The sequence below is a fragment of the Anolis sagrei genome, chromosome 6 (genome assembly GCF_037176765.1).
Source record: "Anolis sagrei isolate rAnoSag1 chromosome 6, rAnoSag1.mat, whole genome shotgun sequence".
NCBI lineage: Eukaryota > Metazoa > Chordata > Lepidosauria > Squamata > Dactyloidae > Anolis > Anolis sagrei.
The window spans coordinates 39258446-39280477 of NC_090026.1; the positions used below are offsets into that span (position 1 = coordinate 39258446).

General features: G+C 40.5%; 1 protein-coding gene across 1 annotated transcript; it reads left to right on the plus strand.

Annotated features, from left to right (window-relative positions):
- The first annotated feature begins 925 nt into the window (after positions 1-925).
- LOC132778252 (keratin, type I cytoskeletal 24-like) lies at positions 926-15646 on the plus strand. The gene is made up of 8 exons (XM_060781020.2): positions 926-1602; positions 3539-3621; positions 5019-5175; positions 9420-9581; positions 11115-11240; positions 11611-11825; positions 13356-13390; positions 15333-15646. Exons 1-8 carry the CDS (start codon positions 973-975, stop codon positions 15434-15436), a joined length of 1512 nt encoding a protein of 503 aa, XP_060637003.2. The 5' UTR covers positions 926-972; the 3' UTR covers positions 15437-15646.
- Positions 15647-22032: the final 6386 nt, after the last annotated feature.

Genomic DNA, 22032 nt, shown 5'->3' on the forward strand with positions numbered 1-22032 from the left:
ACCTCCAAGGACATGTGGCCAGCATGATTGCATGGAGCGCTGTTCCCTTCCCACTGGAGTGATACCTATTGATCAACTCACATTTGCATGTTTTCAAACTGCTAGGTTGGCAGAAGCTGGGGCTAACAGCAGGAGCTCACACCGTTACCAGATTCGAACCTGCTACCTATTGATCTACTCACATTTGCATGTTTTCCAACTACTAGGTTGGCAGAAGCTGGGGCTAACAGCGGGAGCTCATACCACTCTCCGAATTCGAACCTGCAACCTTTCGGTCAGCAAGTTCAGCAGCTCAGCGCTTTAACCCACTGTGCCACCAAGAGTCCCCAAACAAAGCAAAATTGAAATTCATTCCATCTTGATATGAGGCACATCATATTACCATACAATGTGGCTGAGCTCTTGAAGGTGGTAAAATACAGAATCTAAAATTACCTAAATTCATCCCAATCCCAGCAGAAATAATATCCATAAAGGAAACTTTTGTCAGCTAGGCAAACAAGCACCAAATGCTACCATTATTATAGCATGTGAATGAACAGTGGGAGCTTATATGGTAACGCAAGAGATTTGCCTTGGGAATTAAGAGTATTGTGCCTTGCATCTGAGGGAAGGTGGGGGGAAGGGGGAAGAAGAGAATTACTCATCTACAATTACAATACCATAATGAATTTTTAACTTTGTTCCACCCTGCTCCGCCCTCAGCATCACCAAAACCCTCAGGGCACCAAACTGCAAATGGACACAGTATTAGCCTAAATTATGGTGGGGGAAGGGAGAGTCACTCAGGTTAGATCTGCTACATAGTCAAAAAAATATTTTGCCACAGGTAGGAGGCATTGCAAAAGCAACACGCTAGGGATCTGATATAAAAGGGAAAGCTTCCCTTGTTAGCACATTGATTGCCTAGCTTTTGACTCTGCCTTTTCACTTTCCCTGCTGCAATTTAACAACCCTCACCACTAAGTTATAATGTCTCTTAGGATCTCTACTGCATCCAGGAGAATCTCTTCCATTGCCGGAGGTAATAGTGGCATCAAGTTGTTGGGCAGTGGAGGAAGCGGCATGCATGGCTATGGAGGGGGTTCTCTGGCAGCACTTGGCAGTGGTTGCGGAGGGAGTGTGTGCGGTGGCTTTGGCGGAGCAGGCTTTGGAAGTGGAGGTGGGTATGGGAGTGGAGTGAGCTTTAGCACTGGAGGATCCGGCTTTGGTGGAGGATCTGGCTTTGGTGGAGGATCTGGTTTTGGTGGAGGGTCTGGCTTTGGTGGAGGAGCTGGCTTTGGTGGAGGAGCTGGCTTTGGTAGCGCTTCTATGCCAGGTGGCAACTATGGAGGAAACTATCGTACCAGTTCCGCTATGGCTTCAAGTAGTGGCTTTGGAACTGGTGACAGTATCTTTTTGGCTGGTGCTGAAAAGGAAACCATGCAGAACCTTAACAACCGCTTGGCAAACTACTTGGAAAAAGTGCGCTCTCTGGAAGAAGCCAATTCCGAACTTGAGCTTAAAATCCGCCATTGGTATGAAAAAAATGGACCAGGAGCTCCCGGAGTGGTCCGTGACTACACCAAATATCATCAGATCATTGAAGACCTTCGCAATAAGGTGAGAAAATTAAAAAGTTCAGAAGGATTGTTTGTGGCCTTTGGACAGAAACTTGTAGAGCCAAAGGCAGCAAATGAAGCATTCTTTTGCTGCTCCAATGTAGTTCAGTTCTGTCAAGGTGATATCAAGAATATACGAGTATTTCCCTTCCTTTTTGAATTTTAAAATATGCTCAATGCTGAAAATTTATCCCCAACCAGGGTGGAAATATTTTCAGAGTTTTAAAATTAAAATATGGGAGGTATCAAAATGAACAACCTCCCTTCATCCAAATCCAGGGCTTTCAGTGTTTGCCTTGTCAAAGTCCATGTTTCAGTCACTCTATATTCAGTCGTGTCTATGGCATTGGTAGATTACCCCTTCCTTTTCCTGAGACTTCTTGGCTTTAATACTTTTAGAGCAAGTTAAGTAAAATTTAGTCTTTTCAACGGTGGGAATAGCTCAGGCATGGGCAAAGGTTGGCCCTCCCGGTGTTTTGGACTTTAACTCCCACAATTCCTAACAGCCGGTAGGCTGTTAGGAATTGTGGGAGTTGAAGTCCAAAACACCGGGAGGGCCAACCTTTGCCCATGCCTGGAATTGAATTTGACTGGTGAAAACATGTACTTCTGTTTATTTTTGAAGAATTTACTTAAACTCAGAAATGCCTTCATATTCAAGCTTGAAATGTTTAAACATATAAATACAGAAACCAGCCCAAAATAAATATTGCCTCATACTACGGTCAAGATCTCAAGATTTTGGAATACATTATACATAATAAATACCAAATAAGTTGACATTTTCATCATTGCTTCTATTTTATTTATTTATTTCGTCAGGGATGACTTGAGAAACTGCAAGTCACTTCTAATGTGATAGAATTGGCCGTCTGCAAGGGTTTTGCTCAGGGGACACCTGGATTTTTTGATGTTTTACTATCCTTGTGGGGGACTTTTCTCATGTCCCTATTTGGGGAGCCGGAGCTGACAGAGGGAGCTCATCTGCACTCTCCCTGGATTTGAACCTCTAACCTGTCGGTCTTCAGTCCTGCCAGCACATCCATTGCACCACCGAGGGCTCGTATTGAAATTTATGTATAAAGAATATTATTTTATGTACTTCTCATTTATTTCTCTAATTGGTCGCTCTCATTTCTCTGGAGTTCACATGGCAGATAATGTATATCTCAATTATGCATATGAGTCAGTATCCAATGGAGTTCAATAAAATGTGTAAAACTGCCCAATATGATCTGGACAGGAAATTTCACACATTTGCTTTCTTGAGGTGAACAGCCCCAATTCACACTTGAATTGTGGAGTTAATGGAAGCAAACTGTCTTAAGTTCAAATTTGTTAAGTTCAAAAGTGTCAATGTTCCTTTCTTGAGTTATTGCCTGTTGTATGTATTTTATTTTGTTTTATTGTAATAGTTGGGCTTGGCCTTATGTTAACCACCCCGAGTCCTCCTTGGGGAGATGGTGGCAGGGTATAAATAAATATTATTATTATTATTATTTATTTTCACATTAATTGTACATAATGGTTGCTATATACTTAATTTAAATTTAACCATGCTTTCACAAAATTTATAAAGCACAATAATGACAAGTCATTATAGATCACAATAATTACTACATTTGTTGGGGGGAAATGCTCTAAAAACCAATTTTGTTGCCTTTTCATCATATTCTAAATGTATGCGGTAAGGAAAGTTTAAGAAAGCATATATTAGTGCAATGTTTATTTGGGGGGGGGGGGGGACCAAAAGTGCAATCCTATATCCAATTCCTAGGAGATAGCCCACTGAATAAATTCAATTACATTTTTCCTTCTTTCTAATGTTCCTATAATTGTAAACCCTGATTATGCACAAATTTATCTGCCATTAGTTTGGAAATGAAACAGCACCACTGAACAAATGTTGCTCTCTTCTTTTTATGTTTTCACTCCAGATAGTCAATACAACAATTGACAATGCCAATGTAGTCTTACAGATTGACAATGCCAGGCTTGCTGCTGATGATTTCCGCCTCAAGTAAGTAAACACAATACTTTTTGCTTTAAGAGTTCTTGTGGACCACAATGTTCTAGTCTGCTCCAACCCTGAAAACTTACTTCCAGCAATGTGAGAGTTAGTATGATTAAGTTCCAAAAGTGCGAATGAAAGTGTGAAATCTAAATCCCATGTATAGTAATATATTCCTCCTTTTGTATGCTATTTCTCAAGTTAGATATTGTCATATGTAGAACAGACCCAGTGAAATCATAACATTCCATTGGTTTCCATGAATCTTATTGATTTTTCCTTATTTCCTTCCTACTTCTTTTTATCCACCTGCAGCCTCTCTTGAAGGCTGGGGACCCTTCTAGATAATTTGATATTGGCTCAGAAAGATTCTGAAGAATTGAAAAATTATTCGATATTAGGCTTATATCCTAAGATAAGGAATATTTCTCATTTCCCCCTCCCCCCGGTAGCTCCATTCAGTGGTGGCTAATGGTTCCATATCAGTAGGACAGTGCATATGCACTTGGTTTCAAGCTGAGCTTTAAAAGACATAGAATCAAAGAGTTGGAAGAGACCTTTTGGGCCATCCAGCTCAACCCCCTGCCAAGAAGCAGGAAAATTGCATTCAAAGCACCCCTGACAGATGGCCATTGTTTAAGATGCTGAACCCTATTCCAAAAACAGATTCAACACTTTGGATAGCTCTTTTAGTGCATGGACACTAAACCTCAATTTGAATTCATGAAAATGAAAACCACCAGCCTACTACTCCCTCCCTAATAACATAGGGAAACAGTGATTGGCTGGTGGCTTTAATATTGGGTTGTTGTAGGTTTTTTTGGGCTATATGGCCATGTTCTAGAAGCATTCTCTCCTGACATTTCACCTACATCTATGGCAAGCATCCTCAGAAGTTGTGAAGTCTCTATAGATGCTTGCCATAGATACAGGTAAAACGTCAGGAGAGAATGCTTCTAGAACATGGTCATATAGCCCGAAAAATCTACAACAACCCAGTGATTCCAGCCATGAAAGCCTTTGGCTTTAATATTGTTTGGATGTGTCTAGCTTTCCAAACTGGTTCTTAATAGCATGGAAGGTTGCAAAGAGTTGGATGCAAAGGGCAGAAAAGCTATTTTCTTTCAGACTGCAACTCCCGAAGTATACTCCAGAACAACATGCCCATTACTATGCTTGCAATGTATATTATAGGAGTTGTAATCTGAAAAAACTTTTCCAACCTCTGGCTTGAGGACGTAAGAAGCTTCTCTTCTATGAATTTCATTAAAATAGCTTACCTTCAGATACAAGCCAATGCTTTGGATGTGCCAAGCACTTCCTGGTTTCAGTTTTGACCTTTCATTTCTTGTCTTGACAAATCATTCAAGTGATTTCTTTTCATATTTTCACATATTATCTTTCAGATTTGAAAATGAGCTCTTCCTCCGTCAGAGTGTTGAATCTGACATTAATGGTCTGCGTAGAGTTCTTGATGAACTGACCATGAACCGTTCTGACCTGGAAGCTCAGCTTGAAAGCCTGACAGAGGAACTGGCATACTTGAAGAAGAATCACGAGGAGGTAAAGAACCTTCCCTTTTGCAAAAATAATTTTCTAAGTGCTCCAGGCGATTCAGTGGTATGCTTCCATTGGAAGTTATCATAGAGTCATGTTGCAAATTTGTAGGGAGAATACATATCTGGGATTTTTTAAAGTCCTTCAGGATAAGTCCATGGTAACTTTTGGCAGAAATTATTCATTTTAATACAGTTCACTGTTATCCATATATTCTTGTTTCCATTGTTAGTTCAGAAATATATTCCCCACAGATATAGAGGTGATATTGTACTTACAGTTGAGTAAGTAGGTAGAGATAAGCAGAAAATATTGGCAAAACTTTTTGACACATCATCATAAACAATGTGGCCATTAATAAAGTTCATTTATACTTCCAGCATAAGGTAATAATAATAATAATAATAATAATAATAATAATAATTGCAAAAACTCTGGCATAAGCCAGTCAAGGTGGTCCCAGTGGTGATCGGCACACTGGGTGCAGTGTCTAAAGACCTTGGCCTGCACTTAAACACAATTGGCGCTGACAAGATTACCATCTGCCATCTACAGAAGGCCACCTTACTGGGATATGCACACATTATTCAACGATATATCACACAGTCCTAGACACTTGGGAAGTGTCTGATGTGTGATCCAATGCAACAGCCAGCGGAGTGTCTGCTTTGGACTCATCTTGTTGTGTTTCAAATAATAATAATAATAACAACAACAACAACAACAACAACCTTATTTGTATTCCGCCCTATCTCCCCAAGGGGACTCAGGGCAGATTCCAGCATAACAATGGCAAACAGGCATGTAGCCGGGGTGGGGTGGGGGTGTCTTGGGGGCTTCAGCCCCCCCCCCCACTAAATTCTGATTGTGGTCCACGAGAAGGCCTTACTGGTGCCTTATTTAAACTGCTATGTTTATTCATACCATGATCTGATCACTATACTCAATATATCCCATATGCATGGGGGTATTGGGGTAACGATACAAAAGGCTTGCTAGGGTAGACCCTCTTTCATTCAGACTCAGCCCCCCCCCCCCGAAACAAAATCCTGGCTACGGGCCTGATGGCAAACATTCAATGCCTACATAAAACACGATACTAACATGAAATCCCAGAAAACCCCCACAAATAAAAGTAACGTTAAAGCCTAACATCAAATTAAGACCTAACATCAGTAAATTAATCCTGACATCAATAAATTAAACTACACATAATCAGACAAAATTCTGTAATAACATAAATCTAAACAAAATATCTACATTAGGGTTCACAAAACAGTGTGGGTTGGTTATGTAGTCAAATGAGGTCATGATACCATGAAATCACGCTGCACCGTTGTATAGAAAACATAATAAATTTTATATGGCATTTGTTCCACACACCTTATTTTCCTGATCAGAAGTGCTATATCATTAGAATAAAAAAAATACCTAAGGCAATAGAGGGATATGCACCCTTATTAGAGGCTCCGGATGACTATCTCTCTAAATTAAAGTGTCTGGATTGTGCCATAAATAGATTTAATGATTAGTCTATCTATGGCTATCTGTGTGGTCCAGTATTATTACGCAAGGTATGTGGGATTAGGAACTGTAGTTTTGGCTGAGCTTCCCACAGTCATCTGCATGCAATTCATCATCTTATACTTTCAGCCTGTAAGGTAAAACTGGCAAATCCAGACTAAAGTGGAAATAGGTGCAGCTGGAATTAACCCTTTATTCTTTGGAGAGCTCTGCTTTGCCTTGAGCTTTAATGCCTAGTAGGTAGTGATACCCCTGAGCCCTGCAGAGATAATGGATCTGTTTTAGAGACTTTCAGCCCTAAAGCTATCAAGTTAATTAGATGCAGATTGTTTTCTCTGTTGTATTTTCACTGGGAACACTTCCAACATATGTCATAGGAAGAATAATGGTCTAAAGAAACCTATCTGAAAATCCCATTTCCTTAGAGAAACATTAAAAGACTAATCATGAACACAAGAATCTCTATTGGTCTAAGGAAAAAATCCAGTCAGGTGAATATTTATCAGATCAGCCTACAAAACTGTGAACACAAGGTTCTGAGCCCTCCAGATCACTTTATTGGGCAAGAAAGTTATGAAAAGTGACGAAAGATGAGTGAAGAAGTTGGAAATGGGAAAGTCTGGTGTCAAAGGCATGAAGAGGAGCCCCTCCTGTGCTGGGAGGAGTGCTGACCGAAAGGTCGGCGGTTCGAATCCGGAGAGCGGGGTGAGCTCCAGCTTCTCATGTGGGGACATGAGAGAAGCCTCCCATAGGATGGTAAAACATCTGGGCGTCACCTGAACAATGTCCTTGCAGATTTTTTTTTTTTGTCATGTCAGGAGTGACTCCTGGTGTGAGAGAATTGGCTGTCTGCAAGGACGTTGCCCAGGGGACGCCTGGATGATTTGATGTTTTTATCATCCTTGTGGGAGGCTTCTCTCATGTCCCCGCATGAGGAGCTGGAGTTGATAGAGGAAGCTCATCCACCACTCCCCGGATTTGAACCTGCGATCTGTCGGTCTTCAGTCCTGCCGGCACAGGGGTTTAACCCACTGCGCCACCGGGGGCTCCTTGTCCTTGCAGATGACCAATTCTCTCACACCATGAGCGACTTGCAGTTTCTCAAGTCGCTCCTGACACACAAAAAAGACATGAAGATACACAATTTTATTTGGTGAAACATTCTACGTGATAAACATCAGTAAATCTTGAAAACTCACTTGGATACTGAAATTACTTAAAATCAATTGATTTTTGAAGGAAAAGGATGGAGTGATAATATTACCGATGCAAGTCTCCCAGTTGCTGGGAACATTTTCTTCTGCCAAGTAGAATAATTCTATGTAATTCTCAAACTGCTTTACATCACGACATTCTTTCCCAATCATAGGACTTAAATAGCACCAATATGCCCAAAATCTAGGTGATTATTTATTGGCATCTGAGGAGCTAATTATTTATTTACAGAAAGCCGCTGAGTCACAGAATTGCCTTGAAGCCATTTCTCAAATTGAAGATATGCATGAACAAGCTATGATATATCAGTAATAATTAGTGTAGCTCTGTAATATACTCATAGGAATAGTTCCATTGTTACCATAGTTCACAGGGTCCAAAGAGAGTCCAAAAAGTCCTGATACCAGGGTTTTGGACTGAGCTCAGACACAAATGAAGAAGGAAAGCTAGAGAAAGAAAGGGAGAGCAGATCTAGTTCTAGATGCTAATAATAATAATAATAATAATAATAATAATAATAATAATAATAATAAATCATTACACAGTCCTAGATGCTTGGGAAGTGTTTGACTTGTGATTTTGTGATACGAAATCCAGCATATAGTTCTCTTTTGCTGTGACATACTGTGCTTTTGTGTCAGTAAAATAATAATAATAATAATAATAATAATAATAATAATAATCTTTATTTATACTCAGCCGCCATCTCCCCAAAGGGGACTCGGGGCAGCTAACATGAGGCCAAGCCCAAAATTACAATACAGCAAAATAAAATACAATAAGCAAAAATACCATCAAAATAAATACCTGAAATAACAAAATAAAATAAACAGTTGCAAAACAACATGATAGAGAAATAGAACACAGTGGGCGGGCCAAATATACTAGGAATAAAATTGATAAAACCCTGGATGAGATATGTAGAATGTGTTTCTGAGGAAGAATGGATTTCTGAGGGAGGAGCACAAAAGGACCGGAATAGTAGAGTTAGGCCTTCATTAAGGGCGGGGGGGGGGGGGGGGGAATGCTTCATGAGGATGGAGCAGTAGTTGGAACAGACTGCATATGGGAAACATAGTCACTCGCTGAAGGCACATCAGAAGAGCCAAGTTTTTAGGTCTTTCTTAAAAGCTACCAAGGTAGGGGCTTGCCTAATTTCACCAGGCAGTGAGTTCCAGAGCCGAGGGGCCACAGTAGAGAAGGCTCTCTCCCTCATCCCCACAAGTCATGTGATGATAGTGGAAGTGAGAGGAGGGACTCACTAAAGAGTTCATACAGGTTTATAGAGGGAGATGCAGTCATGAAAGTAGGTGGGTCCCGAACTGTGATAACCTGCACCTTGAATTGGGACCAATGGATGAACAGCAACCAAAGGAGCTCCTTAAACAGTGAATTTCTTTGGCCTGATTTAGAATGCTTCTGGCCAGATTAGATCCAGTAGCTGGATCTTTCCTTCCCTTGAATTACAAACCTCAGGATTATTTTCATTCATTTTCTATATTCTTGCTCAGGAAATCAACATGCTGAAGAGTACCAGCACAGGTGATGTCACTGTAGAGATGAACGCAGCTCCAGGGATAGACTTGACTAAGCTACTGAATGACATGAGATCGCAATATGAAGACCTTGCAGAACAGAACCGCAGAGAGGCTGAAGAACAATTCCACAAAATGGTGAGCGGAATGACTATGGAAGGACAATGCCATGCAGTGCATTCACTTGTAACTTCTATGCAGAACGCATTACACAAGAAGTGGAATGTATGCTGTTCCTTTACATTGGATAGTGAACCAACCTGCCTTATCAATTTTCAATGTTAAAGGTTTATACAAATCAATCTTAGAAGAGAAAGCTAATTGTATTGAACTCAATGGACCTGTACAGGGAAAAAGCATGTGTAGCATTTGTACTATAAGCCTGCTATCTTGTACACACTTATCTGGAAGTAAACCCCATTGAACACAATGATATTTACTTTTGGGTAAATATGTACATGTATGTACATTTCAAATGGCTGTGTCTGGGATTTACAAACAGATTCTCAGTACTGTTCCATTATTCGAGCGGATGTCACAAGGACGCACTAGATAGAGGATAGTCCCATTGTACTCAGGGAAGGGGGTTGAAGGAGTTTAACCATTTCCCCCTGCTTTCCTGTTATTCCACCCACCTATGTTGCCGTCCAGAGAAAATTGGGAAAATTGTTTTCCTCCTTCAACTCCCCCCCCCCCCCCATAAAACAGACTATCCATCTCTGTCTAGGCCCCCTTTGGGGATCTGTCTAGATCAATGGTTCTCAACCTGTGGTTCTCCAGGTGTTTTGGCCTACAACTCCCAGAATTCCCAGCCATCCTACCAGCTGTTAGCATTTCTGGGAGTTGAAGGCCAAAACATCTGGGGACTCACAGGTTGAGAACCACTGGTCTAGATAATAAAACAGTACCCAAAATATACTAACATATTTGTTGCTCTTTTCCTAAAAAAGAGAAGCAGATAATCATCTGGATTTACTATATTGAACTGAATTTGCATTTAATTCTTCAATCTGCCCTCCACATTTATGGATTTAAGTTTTGCAAATTTGATGATTTGCAATGTTGATTAATATTCTCTCTTTTGAAATCCCTGAAGTCCTTCAGTGAGCCTGTATGGTCTACGTCCACCAGAAATTAAGCGTAGAGATTCTTAGAGAGACCATTTCTTTAGGCCAGTGGTTCTCAACCTGGGGTCCCCAGATGTTTTTGGCCTTCAACTCCCAGAAATCCTAACAGCTGGTAAACTGGCTAGGATTTCTGGGAGTTGTAGGCCAAAAACATCTGGGGACCCCAGGTTGAGAGCCACTGCTTTAGGCTTTTGTAGGTTCTCCAATGTGATTCTATAGTAGAGTTGCACCGGAGGACCTAGAAATTCCTAGAAAGATTTTAAAACTGTTTTTATTTGTATTTTTTTCACTTTCATGGGGTTTCTGCCCCACTAACCCCAGCTAATATAGAGGACAAAAAGTATATTGTAGCTATGCCTGTCCACTTCTAATAATCTCAGAGCAGTTTGCAAATTTGCTCAACGGTTATATATTAATTATTCACTAGATATACAAAATAGATACTAAACTGCTGAAATAGATGCATTTTAGGATTGCACAACAAAATTTCCTTGCTTGTTTCCTTGATTGAGTTACATTATATTGATTTTATTTTTATCTGCAGAGCCAACCGTTACAGCAGCAGATCTATGATGATGCCGGTGCTGTAAACTCAGCCAGGAATGAGTTAATTGAACTCAAGCGCTCCTTCCAGTCATTAGACATTGAACTACAGTCCCTTTTGGCAAAGGTTTGTGTTTTGCTCTATTTGAACAGGAGGTCATTTTGTAAAGTGTGTGTGTGTGTGTGTGTGTGTAAAAGTCGATGAGGTGGTATAGGGCTACAACTGCAAGAACAAGGCAAAATCCCTGTCGGCCCCAATCTGGTTAAGAATACATTACTACAAGAAGGAAAAGCAGAAGGAGTTATCAATAGAAAACAATAGAAAACACCCAGACAACAGACTGAGCAAGCAGGCAGGTCCCCAGTTCCAAATATTCCCTGAAACAAAACTCTGCACCCAGTTGGCAATTTTCAGGGATATGCAGATTTACAAAATATGTATATTGATTGGCCTTGGAACAAACATGTCATTTTCAATTTGTTTCTCTCATCAACAGAAAGCTTCTCTGGAAGGTACCCTAACAGAAACTGAAGCCAACTACAGCAGTCAGCTTCACCAGTTACAACTTCAAGTCAGCAACCTCGAGGAGCAGCTACAGCAAATCCGGTCTGAAACAGAGTGCCAAAATTCAGAGTACCAACAACTTTTGGGCATCAAAACCCGACTGGAAATGGAAATTGAAACATATAGGCGCCTGCTAGATGGGGAAAAGTAAGTAAATGATCTGAATAGAAAAAGATGAAGGCAGTAGTGGTCCAAAAAGAACTACAGCCATATCTCCATGTTTTGTGGGTTAAACATTTTCAGCCTGAAGGCGACTCAGGGTGACATACAGACTGGCAACAATTAGATGCTGAACACACATAAATACATTGTTTAAAACTCATAGAAAAACAATTTAAAACTATAAAAATCAATGATTTCCAGATTTACATACATGTCCATTTCCATCGTTAAGCCATTCCATATTCGTTCACAATACTGAGTTTATCTGGTTACAATGAGGTTCCAAAAGCTTGCTCGAAGAGCCAGGTTTTTACTCTTTTCCTAAAAGTCAGGAGGGAGGGGGCCGATCTAATATCCCCAGGAAGGGACTTCCACAGCTGAGGGGCCACCACTGAGAAGGCGCTGTCCCTCATCCCCGCCAAGCGCCTGTGAGGTGGGATCGAGAGCAGGGCCTCCCCAGATTATTTTAAACTAGACATTACAAGGAATGTACATTCCCAATTAATTAATTTTTTTCTAATGGGAGAATTTTCTTCTGCTTCTGTTGAAGTTCCTTCAGTCAGGAGCAATTAATCTATTAATCAAAAGGAGGAATTATACTGCCTTCTTCTGTTTTAGTTCAACAACTGGTACATTTATTCTCAGCTGAGTAAAGAGATCTAACCACCTTAGCTGAGGAGATTCACTTTGATCTCCTGGGGCATTGGATCTCAACCTGTGGGTGTCACACAATAGCCCTAACAAGAAATATGTAGAGGTTGAAATCTTCAACATGTCAACTATGGCAAAGGTGGGACTCATGCACATTTGGCCCTCCGCTTTGTGGGTTTAACTTTTGAGGATTTTATTATTTGTGGATTTGATTTCTCTAGGAATCTCTAAGTATTCTGCTGGTAGTTAACAATAGATTTGTGCTGGAAGGCTTAGAAACTCCTCAAAAAACTTCTCTAGACATTTGTAGGTCCTCCAGCATGATTCTATAATCAACTTCTGGTAGAATTGCACTGGAGGACCTAAAGATTCCTAGAAAGTTCTTCTCTCAAATAAAAAAAGGTAGAGGTTCATTTTTAACTCCAGCAAATGTAGTGGGACTACTACAGTTTTCCAAACATCATTGAATTGCATCTCCCAATACTCCACTCCATTGGCTGTGATGGCTGGGGAAGCTGTGAGTTGCATTTTTTCTGCTTCTTCACAAGATGGTCACAAGATATATTAGGTTAGCCCATTCACGATTTTTCTATCAATACCTTTTCTGTTTTAATTTTGTTTAATTTTAGTTGTATCATTTCTGTTTCCCTTGAGCAACATACTAATGACATTTGATTTAGTTGTCATGTGGGCTGTTGTATATTCAAATATATTATTCGTGATGAAAGCAGCAAAGAATCAGTTAAAACTATGACCCACATGATGTAACATCTTCCTTTAAAGTTGTTCTCTTTTTACTTTTTAAAGAATTTCCATCAGCATTGCAATGGAATTGACAGTTACTGTTTTATTCTTTTCCAACAGTTTCCACTCTTATGATACAAAAGTTCACATCAGAGGTAAGTTCAATTACATTGTTTCTCAGAAAAATTCATTGCAATCCTGCCTTTGTTTTGCTTTTAAAAAAAAACCAACACAAGAACTATGAAAAACACTTATTGCATCAGATCTACCATAATGCAAAATAATATAATAACCTCTTCCAATCCATGACACATTTTAAATGGATTGGTAATTGAATGTAAATTTGCCCCTCCACTGTTAGTGTTGAATCTTACCTAAAATTGTCAGTGAGATAGTGATTTCCAACCATGTTTCATAACCCCGCCAACCATCCAATATCTGTACATCTGGAAACTGTGACTAGTATCTTTTTGGTCACATACAATGGGTCCTTCCACACAGCCCTATATCCCAGAATATCAAGGCAGAAAATCCCACAATATCTGCTTTGAACTGGGTTACCTGAATCCACACTCAGATAATGTGGGATTTTCTGCTTTGATATTCTGGGACATAGGGCTGTGTGGAAGGGCCCAATGTTATGTTAGACTTGTGTGACAGCTTGGTACAGTGGTTTGAGCATGGGACTACAACTCTGGAGACCAGGGTTCAAATCCTTGTTTAGCTATGGTAACCCAGTGAGTGACCTTGGGCAAGTCACATTCTCTCAGCCTAAGGGAAGGCAAAAGCAAAACCCATCTTTGAGATAATCTTGCCAAGAAAACTCCATGATAAGGTCACCATAAGCCTCAAACAACAAGAGGTATGGTAGTTAGGTGTAAAGTCTTTGTAATTTAGGCAGATATGTTTTTCTTTAAGATGACTTTTAATCTGTAAGCAGAGGAGCATTTTATGGGGGCATTTTTCTTTTTTAAAACTTTTTTTTCAAAATAATTTATATTGTTTTGTGTCTATTTTATTTGGCTTTCGATTTGTTGTGTGCCTTTTTAACTTACTGTCTTTGGAAGCTGCCATGAGTCCCATGCTGGGGGGAAAGTGGCATACAAATAAAATTACCATAAATAACTAGTTAATTAATAACTGTTTCATATTCTCATTTTCAATTATGGCACTATTTTCAGAACTTCAACTGATCCTGAAACCACCTTAAAAGCTAGTTAAACATCCAAAGCAGATATCAAAGGCCCTTTCCACACATTTATATAAAATTCTGATTATCTGCTTTGAACTGGATTATATGGCAGTGTAGACTCAGACAATCCATTTCAAAGCAGATAATTTGGTTTATGGAAAAGGTAAAGGTTTCTCCTGACATTAAGTCTACTCGTGTTTGACTCTGGGGGGTGGTATTCATCTCCATTTCTAAGATGAAGAGCCAGCATTGTCTGCAGACACCTCCAAGGTCATGTGGCCAGCATGAATGCATGGAGTGCCGTTAATGTGTTAATGTAGATTATCTGCCTTAATATTCTGGATTATATGTCAGTGTAGAAGGGCCCTAAATTGCTGCCAAGTAGGGCACTACAAAATGACATGATCAGGCCTTTCTGTCCAGAGTTTAATACTGAAAGGAGCAAAAAACAGTGACAGTCCTGTTGCAACTGTTCACTGGCAAGAGTTGGCTATGTAACCCAGCAGCGTCTGTCTCAGCAATAGTATAGACCGCTATTATTCTGGCCATCTGAGGCTGGATCTGCACTGCCATGTAATCCAGTTTCTGAATCCAGATTATCCGCTTTGAATTGGATTATATGAGTCTACACTGCCATATAATCCAGTTCAAAGCAGATAATCTGGATTCAAAAACAGGAACTGGCTTTTAAGGTAGGTTTCAGGGACTGGATGAGAAGTTACAACATCATAGTTATATGGGTGATGGGAGATCTCAGTCTGTAATGGATCTACACACCCTCAACCATCTGGAACTATGTTCTGTAAGCACAATATTATTTATAGTAAGAGAATTACCCTCACTGGATGCTGGTGCTAGTAATGCTATTAGTAAATAACATTGTCACAATTCTTTATCCTCACCAGAACCCTCCAAAACCAGGGTGGTGAAAACCATAGTGGAAGAAGTGGTGGATGGCAAAGTCGTCTCCTCTCAAGTGAAATCAGTCGAAGAAAGGGCAACAAAGTGAATTGCATGAAAAACAGCATCAGCCAAGCAAAAGAAAACTTCCTGAAACCAGAATCAATTGCAGCTTTGCAGCTTCTTGCAAATAAGGAACTAGAGTTGAAAAAAATTCTCACTTTATTCTAACTTTACAGCAATGTATTCTTGTAGTGGTACTGAAAGCTACATTCTGTTTCTACTGCAATGCAATAAACTTTCGTGGTGCTGCAATTTATATTTGCCTTTGTCTGTTATATAGTTTCCATTCATCATTTATGGCTTGCTAATAAAAATAAAACATGAAGCAAAAGCTTGGTGATTACATTACACTGCTGAAATGCTACTGATGGAAATTAATTATTATTCTGATTGCTACTACAGTATCATTTATAGTTCCTGTTTTATTGATCTAACTGGATTTTAGCTCATTTTAACCCCAGAGATTTTTATTTTATTTTATTTGTCGTGTCAGGAGCAACTTGAGAAACTGCAAGTTGCTTCTAGTGTGAGAGAATTGGTTGTCTGCAAGGACGTTGCCCAGGGGACATCCGGATGTTTTGATGTTTTATCATCCTTGTGGGAGGTTTCTCTCATGTCCCTGCAATGGAGAGCTGGAGCTGATAGAGGGAGTTCATCCATGCTCTCCCTGGATTCGAACCTGCGACCTGTTGGTCTTCAGCCCTGCCGGCACAGGGGTTTAACCCACTGCGTCACCCCAGAGAAAAAGGATCAGGAGAAAGTGACAGGATTGAACAAAGTTAGCAATATGGGATGTGTGTGTGTGTGTGTGTGTATTTGCATTAATAAGGAACCAAAGGTCAAAGTGAAAGTGTAGTTAGGTCAGATATCTCTGACAGTCAGAAGCAAAGAAGAAAGACAACAAGCACCGGGATTGTGGCGCAGCTGGCTGAGTGTCAGCTGCATTAAGATCACTCTGACCAAAAGGTCATGAGTTCGAAGCCAGCCCGGGCTGGAGTGGGTGTCCAGCCATTGTGTAGCCCGTTGTCGACCTTTGCAACCCGAAAGACGGTTGCATCTGTCAAGTAGGAAAATAAGGTACCACCTTGTGTGGGAGGCTAAATTTAACTAATTTATGAGGCCATAAAGAAAAAAGACTCCGGGGAATGTGGAATGCGGAAGAACTTCATCTGTGTCGCTGATGGACGATGAAAAGCAGCAGTTCCCCTGGCGGCCAGAAAAAAGTTAAATAGCCACGGTGTATTTGTGTGTTAAACGTTGTTTGTCAAACTGGCATTGAATGTTTGCCATATATGTATTGACTGTAATCCGCCCTGAGTCCCCTGCGGGGTGAGAAGGGCAGAATATAAGAACTGTAAATAAATAAACAATTAAGAGAGAGAAGCAATGAAAAGTCTATGCATACACATAATAAAAGTGAACATATGTGTGTATGTGTGTGGCTGGGACTCCCACTTCCACACAGATTCCCACTTCCAAAAATGGCTATAGCTCCCACACTGAGGAGCCACCAAAGGCCCTCCCTCCAATGACACTGCAGGTTATAGTGAGCACCATGAACATCTACAAGAGCCCTGCCAATGTCCTCCACAAACACAATACTACCCACCACCCAAGTGAATGCTCTCATATGGAGACAATTCCTTCCTTGTGTTGTTTCCACCACATACATCTCAGTGTTTCTTTCTCTCTTTCTCCATTGGTGTAGGATTTGCATGATCCCGCCCACTGCCTCTCCCATAACCCTTTCCTTCTCTTCTCTATGGTACACAGCAAACAGAGCAGAATTGATCAGCCACTAAACATACTGGAGGGGTTTGGGGGACTCACTCAACATTATGGAAGTTGTAGTTTACCCTGCATCAAGGCAAAGCACTGTGACCTCCAATGGTTCAATAATGGTTCTGGACCAAATTTGGCACACACAATCCCCATGACCAATGCAAAATAGAGAAGAGATTTGGGAGGAATCAACCTTGATTTATAGGAGTTGTAATTCACCTACATCCAGAGAGTGCTTTGAACCCAAACAATGATGGATCTGGACCAAACTTGGCACACATACCCGATATGCCCAAATTTGAATACTGGTGGGGCTTGGGAAGGGGGGGATTGACCTTGACAATCAGGAGTTGTAGGTACTGGGATTTATAGTTCACCTCCAATCAAAGAGCACTCTGAACCTCACAAATGATGGACCTGGGTCTAACTTGGCACACAGAACCCCATGACCAACCAAACATACCGGAGAACTTGGGGGGAGGGGAATTGGCCTTGAATTTTGGGAGTTGTAGTTCACCTACATCTAGAGAGCACTGTGAACCCAAATGACAATGAATCTGGACCAAATTAGACACACATACCTGATATGCCCAAATTTTAATATGGGGGGGGGGGATGGGATAGGGTGCTTTCTTAACCCTGTTACTGACACCCAGGTTCCCTTGAAGAGAAGCAAGGAAAGGTTCCCAGGGGAAAGGGAGCCTCGTAAGTTTCCTAATGCCACCAATGGGCTAAAAATGGCACGAATTGTTGTTGTTTTTTCAGGTGCTGAATGAAAACACTCATTTGGCAGCACACCCATTTTCGGGAGGTGCTGGAAAACAGATATGGGGGGCTTCCAGTACCTGGAAAGCAGAAACAGATAGTGATTCACCCAAAATGCACAAGCCTATACGCCAATGTAGAAGGGCCCTAAGACAACTAGTCATGATTCCTTCTGTTGCTCTTTTGGATCTAGTGTATGCTATGGTCCAAATCTAACTTGTCAATGAGAAGGCAATGGAACAGGAAATCTTACACTGCCAATGCTTCTAGTACTTAGTAGTCCCTGTGTCAGCTAGACCTCTTGCTTAATACTATAATGGCAGTCTTGGGAAAACTAAATCAACTTGATAGTCCTGTTTGTCCCAAAGAACATGTAACGCAGAACAAGTCAATCAATTAATTAAGGGAGGGCAAGCGATCAACCAGATGTATTGGTGTTCTGCTTTCTAAGCATTTTTGAAGTGTTGCAACAATACTTACCTGCTTCCTGCTGCTGAAAGCTAACATGTTTGTACATTCTTGTCTACTGAATAATTTAAAATGGCCATATTTAGCAGAAAGTGAGTCTCTTTAGAGAGCCACCTTGGCTGTGTCCACATTGTAGAATTAGAATATTGTGACAACTCCACATTAACCATCATGGTTAAATGCTATGTAATTACGTGATTGGTACTCCTGTAAGATACTTACACTTCTTTGTCAGAGTTCTGGTGCCACAAAAAAAACTATAAATTCCAGGATTCCACAGGACAGAGCCATGGTAGTTAAAGTAGTGTCAAACTGCTATAATTCTGCTGTGCGGATGATCTCCAGTACAGTATATGCATCTGTCTGCCCAGCATTGGCCTATAGTGTGATGAGTTGTGAACAAGTCTAAAGTAGAAGGTGACGCAGAATATTAGCATCGTCTGGTATTATTAGAAAGCTTTGGGATGTATTTTTTAAAATCTCATGCTGTTTATAGTTAATCAGCTTCTTATTTAGGAATTCTGGGAATCAGACTATGCTTAACATGATGATGACTTATTGCAACCCTATCATAGTTTTTGGACTGGGACATCCGTAGGAATACCAAGGTGCTTGTTTATAAAGCTATTGTCCTCCCAACCCTGCTTTATGCTTGCGAGATGTGAACTGTCTACAGATGTCACATGCAACTCCTGCAACAATTCCATCAGTGTTGCCACTGGAAAATCCTGCAAATCTCTTGGCAAGACAAGAGGACAAATGTCAGTGTCCTGGAAGAAGCGGTGACCACCAGCACTGAAGCGATGGTCCTCCACCATCAACTCCACTGGACTGGCCACGTTGTCCGGATGCCCAACCACCATCTCCCAAAGCAGTTGCTCTACTCCGAACTCAAGAATAGAAAATGGAATCTGGGTGGGCTCAAAGAGATTGAAAGATGGGCTCAAAGCCAAGCTTAAAACCTCTGGCATAGACACTGAGAACTGGGAAGCCCTGGCCCTTGAGCACTCCAATTGGTGGTCAGCTGTGACCAGCAGTGCTGTAGAATTTGAAGAGGCACGAATGAAGGGTGAAAGAGAGAAACGTGCCAAGAGGAAGGTGCGTCAAGACAACCCCGAACGAGACCACCTTCCACTTGGAAACCAATGCCCTCACTGCGGTAGATGCAGATCAAGAATAGGGTTCCAAAGTCACCTATGGACCTACTCGGACAACAAGGGATCGCCTAAGTTTCCTGGACACACTATTGAAAGGAGGTTTGCCTCTGTTTTCCTCTAAAAAGAAAGGCATAAGGGTGTGATTTGTCCAAGAGTACCCAGTGAAGTTCTGTGATCAAGTGGAGACTCAGCCCCTAGTCTTCTGGAATCTTAGCGCAACACTCAAACTCCTACCATATGCTTGTGATACACAATGTTATTAATTTTGGAGGCCCATGAAGCTGTAATGTAAGGCAATAGGTAAAAGGAAGAAGACCCCATTCCAGATGGATAGATTCAATCAAGGAAGCAGTGGGCCCAAAACTACAAAATCTGACTAGGGCTGATGTGGATAGTGACTCATTCATAGGGTCATCATAAATTGAAATTGACTTGGAGGCAGGTAACAACAAACTTCCTTAGACATATTGCATACCCACTTTTAATCAGCTCAGTTATTAAAGAACAAATAAAGATATACAGCAGTGCTGTAATAATTTGTCCCATCTCCAGTGTCCATATCTTTTGAACTCAAATTCAAAGGACTCTGGTGTCTGCATTTTACTTGATAACATCTTGTTTGAACATGCGCGTCAATGTCAAACATATGCCCTGTGTCATTTGCTTGGCAGAAGCTTTGATGGAATCCTTGGCGAGATGATGTTATTCCTCAGCTTTATAACTTTGAACTGTCAAGTTGACTGATTATTATCTGGGCCAACAAAGTTCACTTACTAGATACACATTGTTAGCCCCCATTGTGACACCAAGGTATGTAATCATACCTTGGGTTGAGGAAACATTGGAAGGCTGCTTGTCACAGCTTGAAATAATAGACCATTATATTCATTTTCACAGATCTAAGCTATGAATAGAGAGGCAGTCAGTTAAGGAGACTTGGAGGAAAATGTTGTCGCTCATAAATTCACAGACAGATAAGAAATCCAATTGTGCAGCAAAATAGTAACTATGGGTATCATGCTAGATCACCAGATACTTCAAACCAATTCAGCAAGGATTTCTCATTTGTAATTTCACAGTAATAAATACAGTTATTCATCTACTCTTAAGTTTGACAGCTAAAATGACAGAAAAAAATATCTCAGGGTGCAGAAGACCCCTCTTGGAAGCACAGCCGGCCTTCCACATTTACAGGCTTGACTTTTGAAGGTTTTCTTATTCATGAATGAATGTTCTTCCTAGGAATTCTTAGAAGGCTAGAAATGGAAATTGAGATAATTTGGGATGATACAAATCAGACATTTGTTATTGTTCTCATGTCACTGCTACTATTATTTAAAAGAGTCGGTATATGGAATAAGTTATATTGGAAAGTGCTTATTGTACTTCCCTTTAGCTGCGAGTTCTAACTCATTCCAAATGGATATGGTGTGATTTTTCTTTTTCGCTCTGATGGTTTGGTTATATTTCCTTCTCAATTCTAGCATATCTTTATGTACTGTCTTAGACTGAGATCCCTGCGCCTTTTCGTTATTGTACTTATTTATTTTAAAAGTTGTATATTATCTGATGTCATGGCCTATGGCTGGTACACTAAACAATTCATTCATTTAATACTGACATTGTGATTCTATGGTCTTGCAGTGTGGCTATATGGTAATTTTCTCCAAATGTTGACTACACAATCATGCTGGAGGATCTAGAAATTCCCAGAGAAGTGTTCTCTCAGGTTAAAAATTTGCAAATATTTTATTCACAGGTTTAATTTTTTACTTTCACAGGGGATGTGGATGGCTGACTGTAAAAAAAATCAGTACAAGTGTGGTATATAAACAATGTGTTTCCTTTTTCCAGCTACCAAAATCTGTAACCTACAACCAACTTAAATAGTAACTTTCTACTTCATCACATTCATTAAATACTAATGCTCAAGTCCCATTATATGATATGGTGTGGCCAGGGGCGGCTCAACCCATTACGCAAAGTAAGCATTTGCAGTATAGTTGATTTTGCCCAGGGGCACTCTTAAGGCGCTCTTGGGGGAAAATAGACCTTGACATATGCGAGTTATAGTTACTGGGATGTATAGTTCGCCTACAATCAAAGAGCATTCTGAACTCCACCAATGATGGATTTGAACCAAATACGGCACACAGAACTCTCATGACGAACAGAAAATATATATCAGTGATTGGTTGGCGGGCGCCAAAATACTGTTTGCTTACCATTGAAAATTACCTAGGGCCACCTCTGGGTGTGGCAAATGGTATGGATTTTGTTTGGGGTAAGAAAGTTAACTAAAAGTATGAAAATATTTTGTACAGAACATACAGTCCAGGAAACTGTGGTATATATCCAAAAAACGGAATGTTGGTGGGCAGGAAAAGAGATTTAAAAATGGGCTCAAAGCCAACCTTAAAAACTCTGGCATAGACATTGAGAACTGGGAAGCCCTGGCCCTTGACCGCTC

What these genes read in the sequence shown, in the direction of transcription:
- LOC132778252 (XM_060781020.2), top strand. Translation starts at nt 973, where the DNA reads ATGTCTCTTAGGATCTCTACTGCATCCAGGAGAATCTCTTCCATTGCC. An exon ending in TTGAAGACCTTCGCAATAAG is followed by an intron (nt 1,603 to 3,538) that starts GTGAGAAAATTA and finishes TTTTCACTCCAG; the next exon opens with ATAGTCAATACAACAATTGA. An exon ending in GCTGATGATTTCCGCCTCAA is followed by an intron (nt 3,622 to 5,018) that starts GTAAGTAAACAC and finishes ATTATCTTTCAG; the next exon opens with ATTTGAAAATGAGCTCTTCC.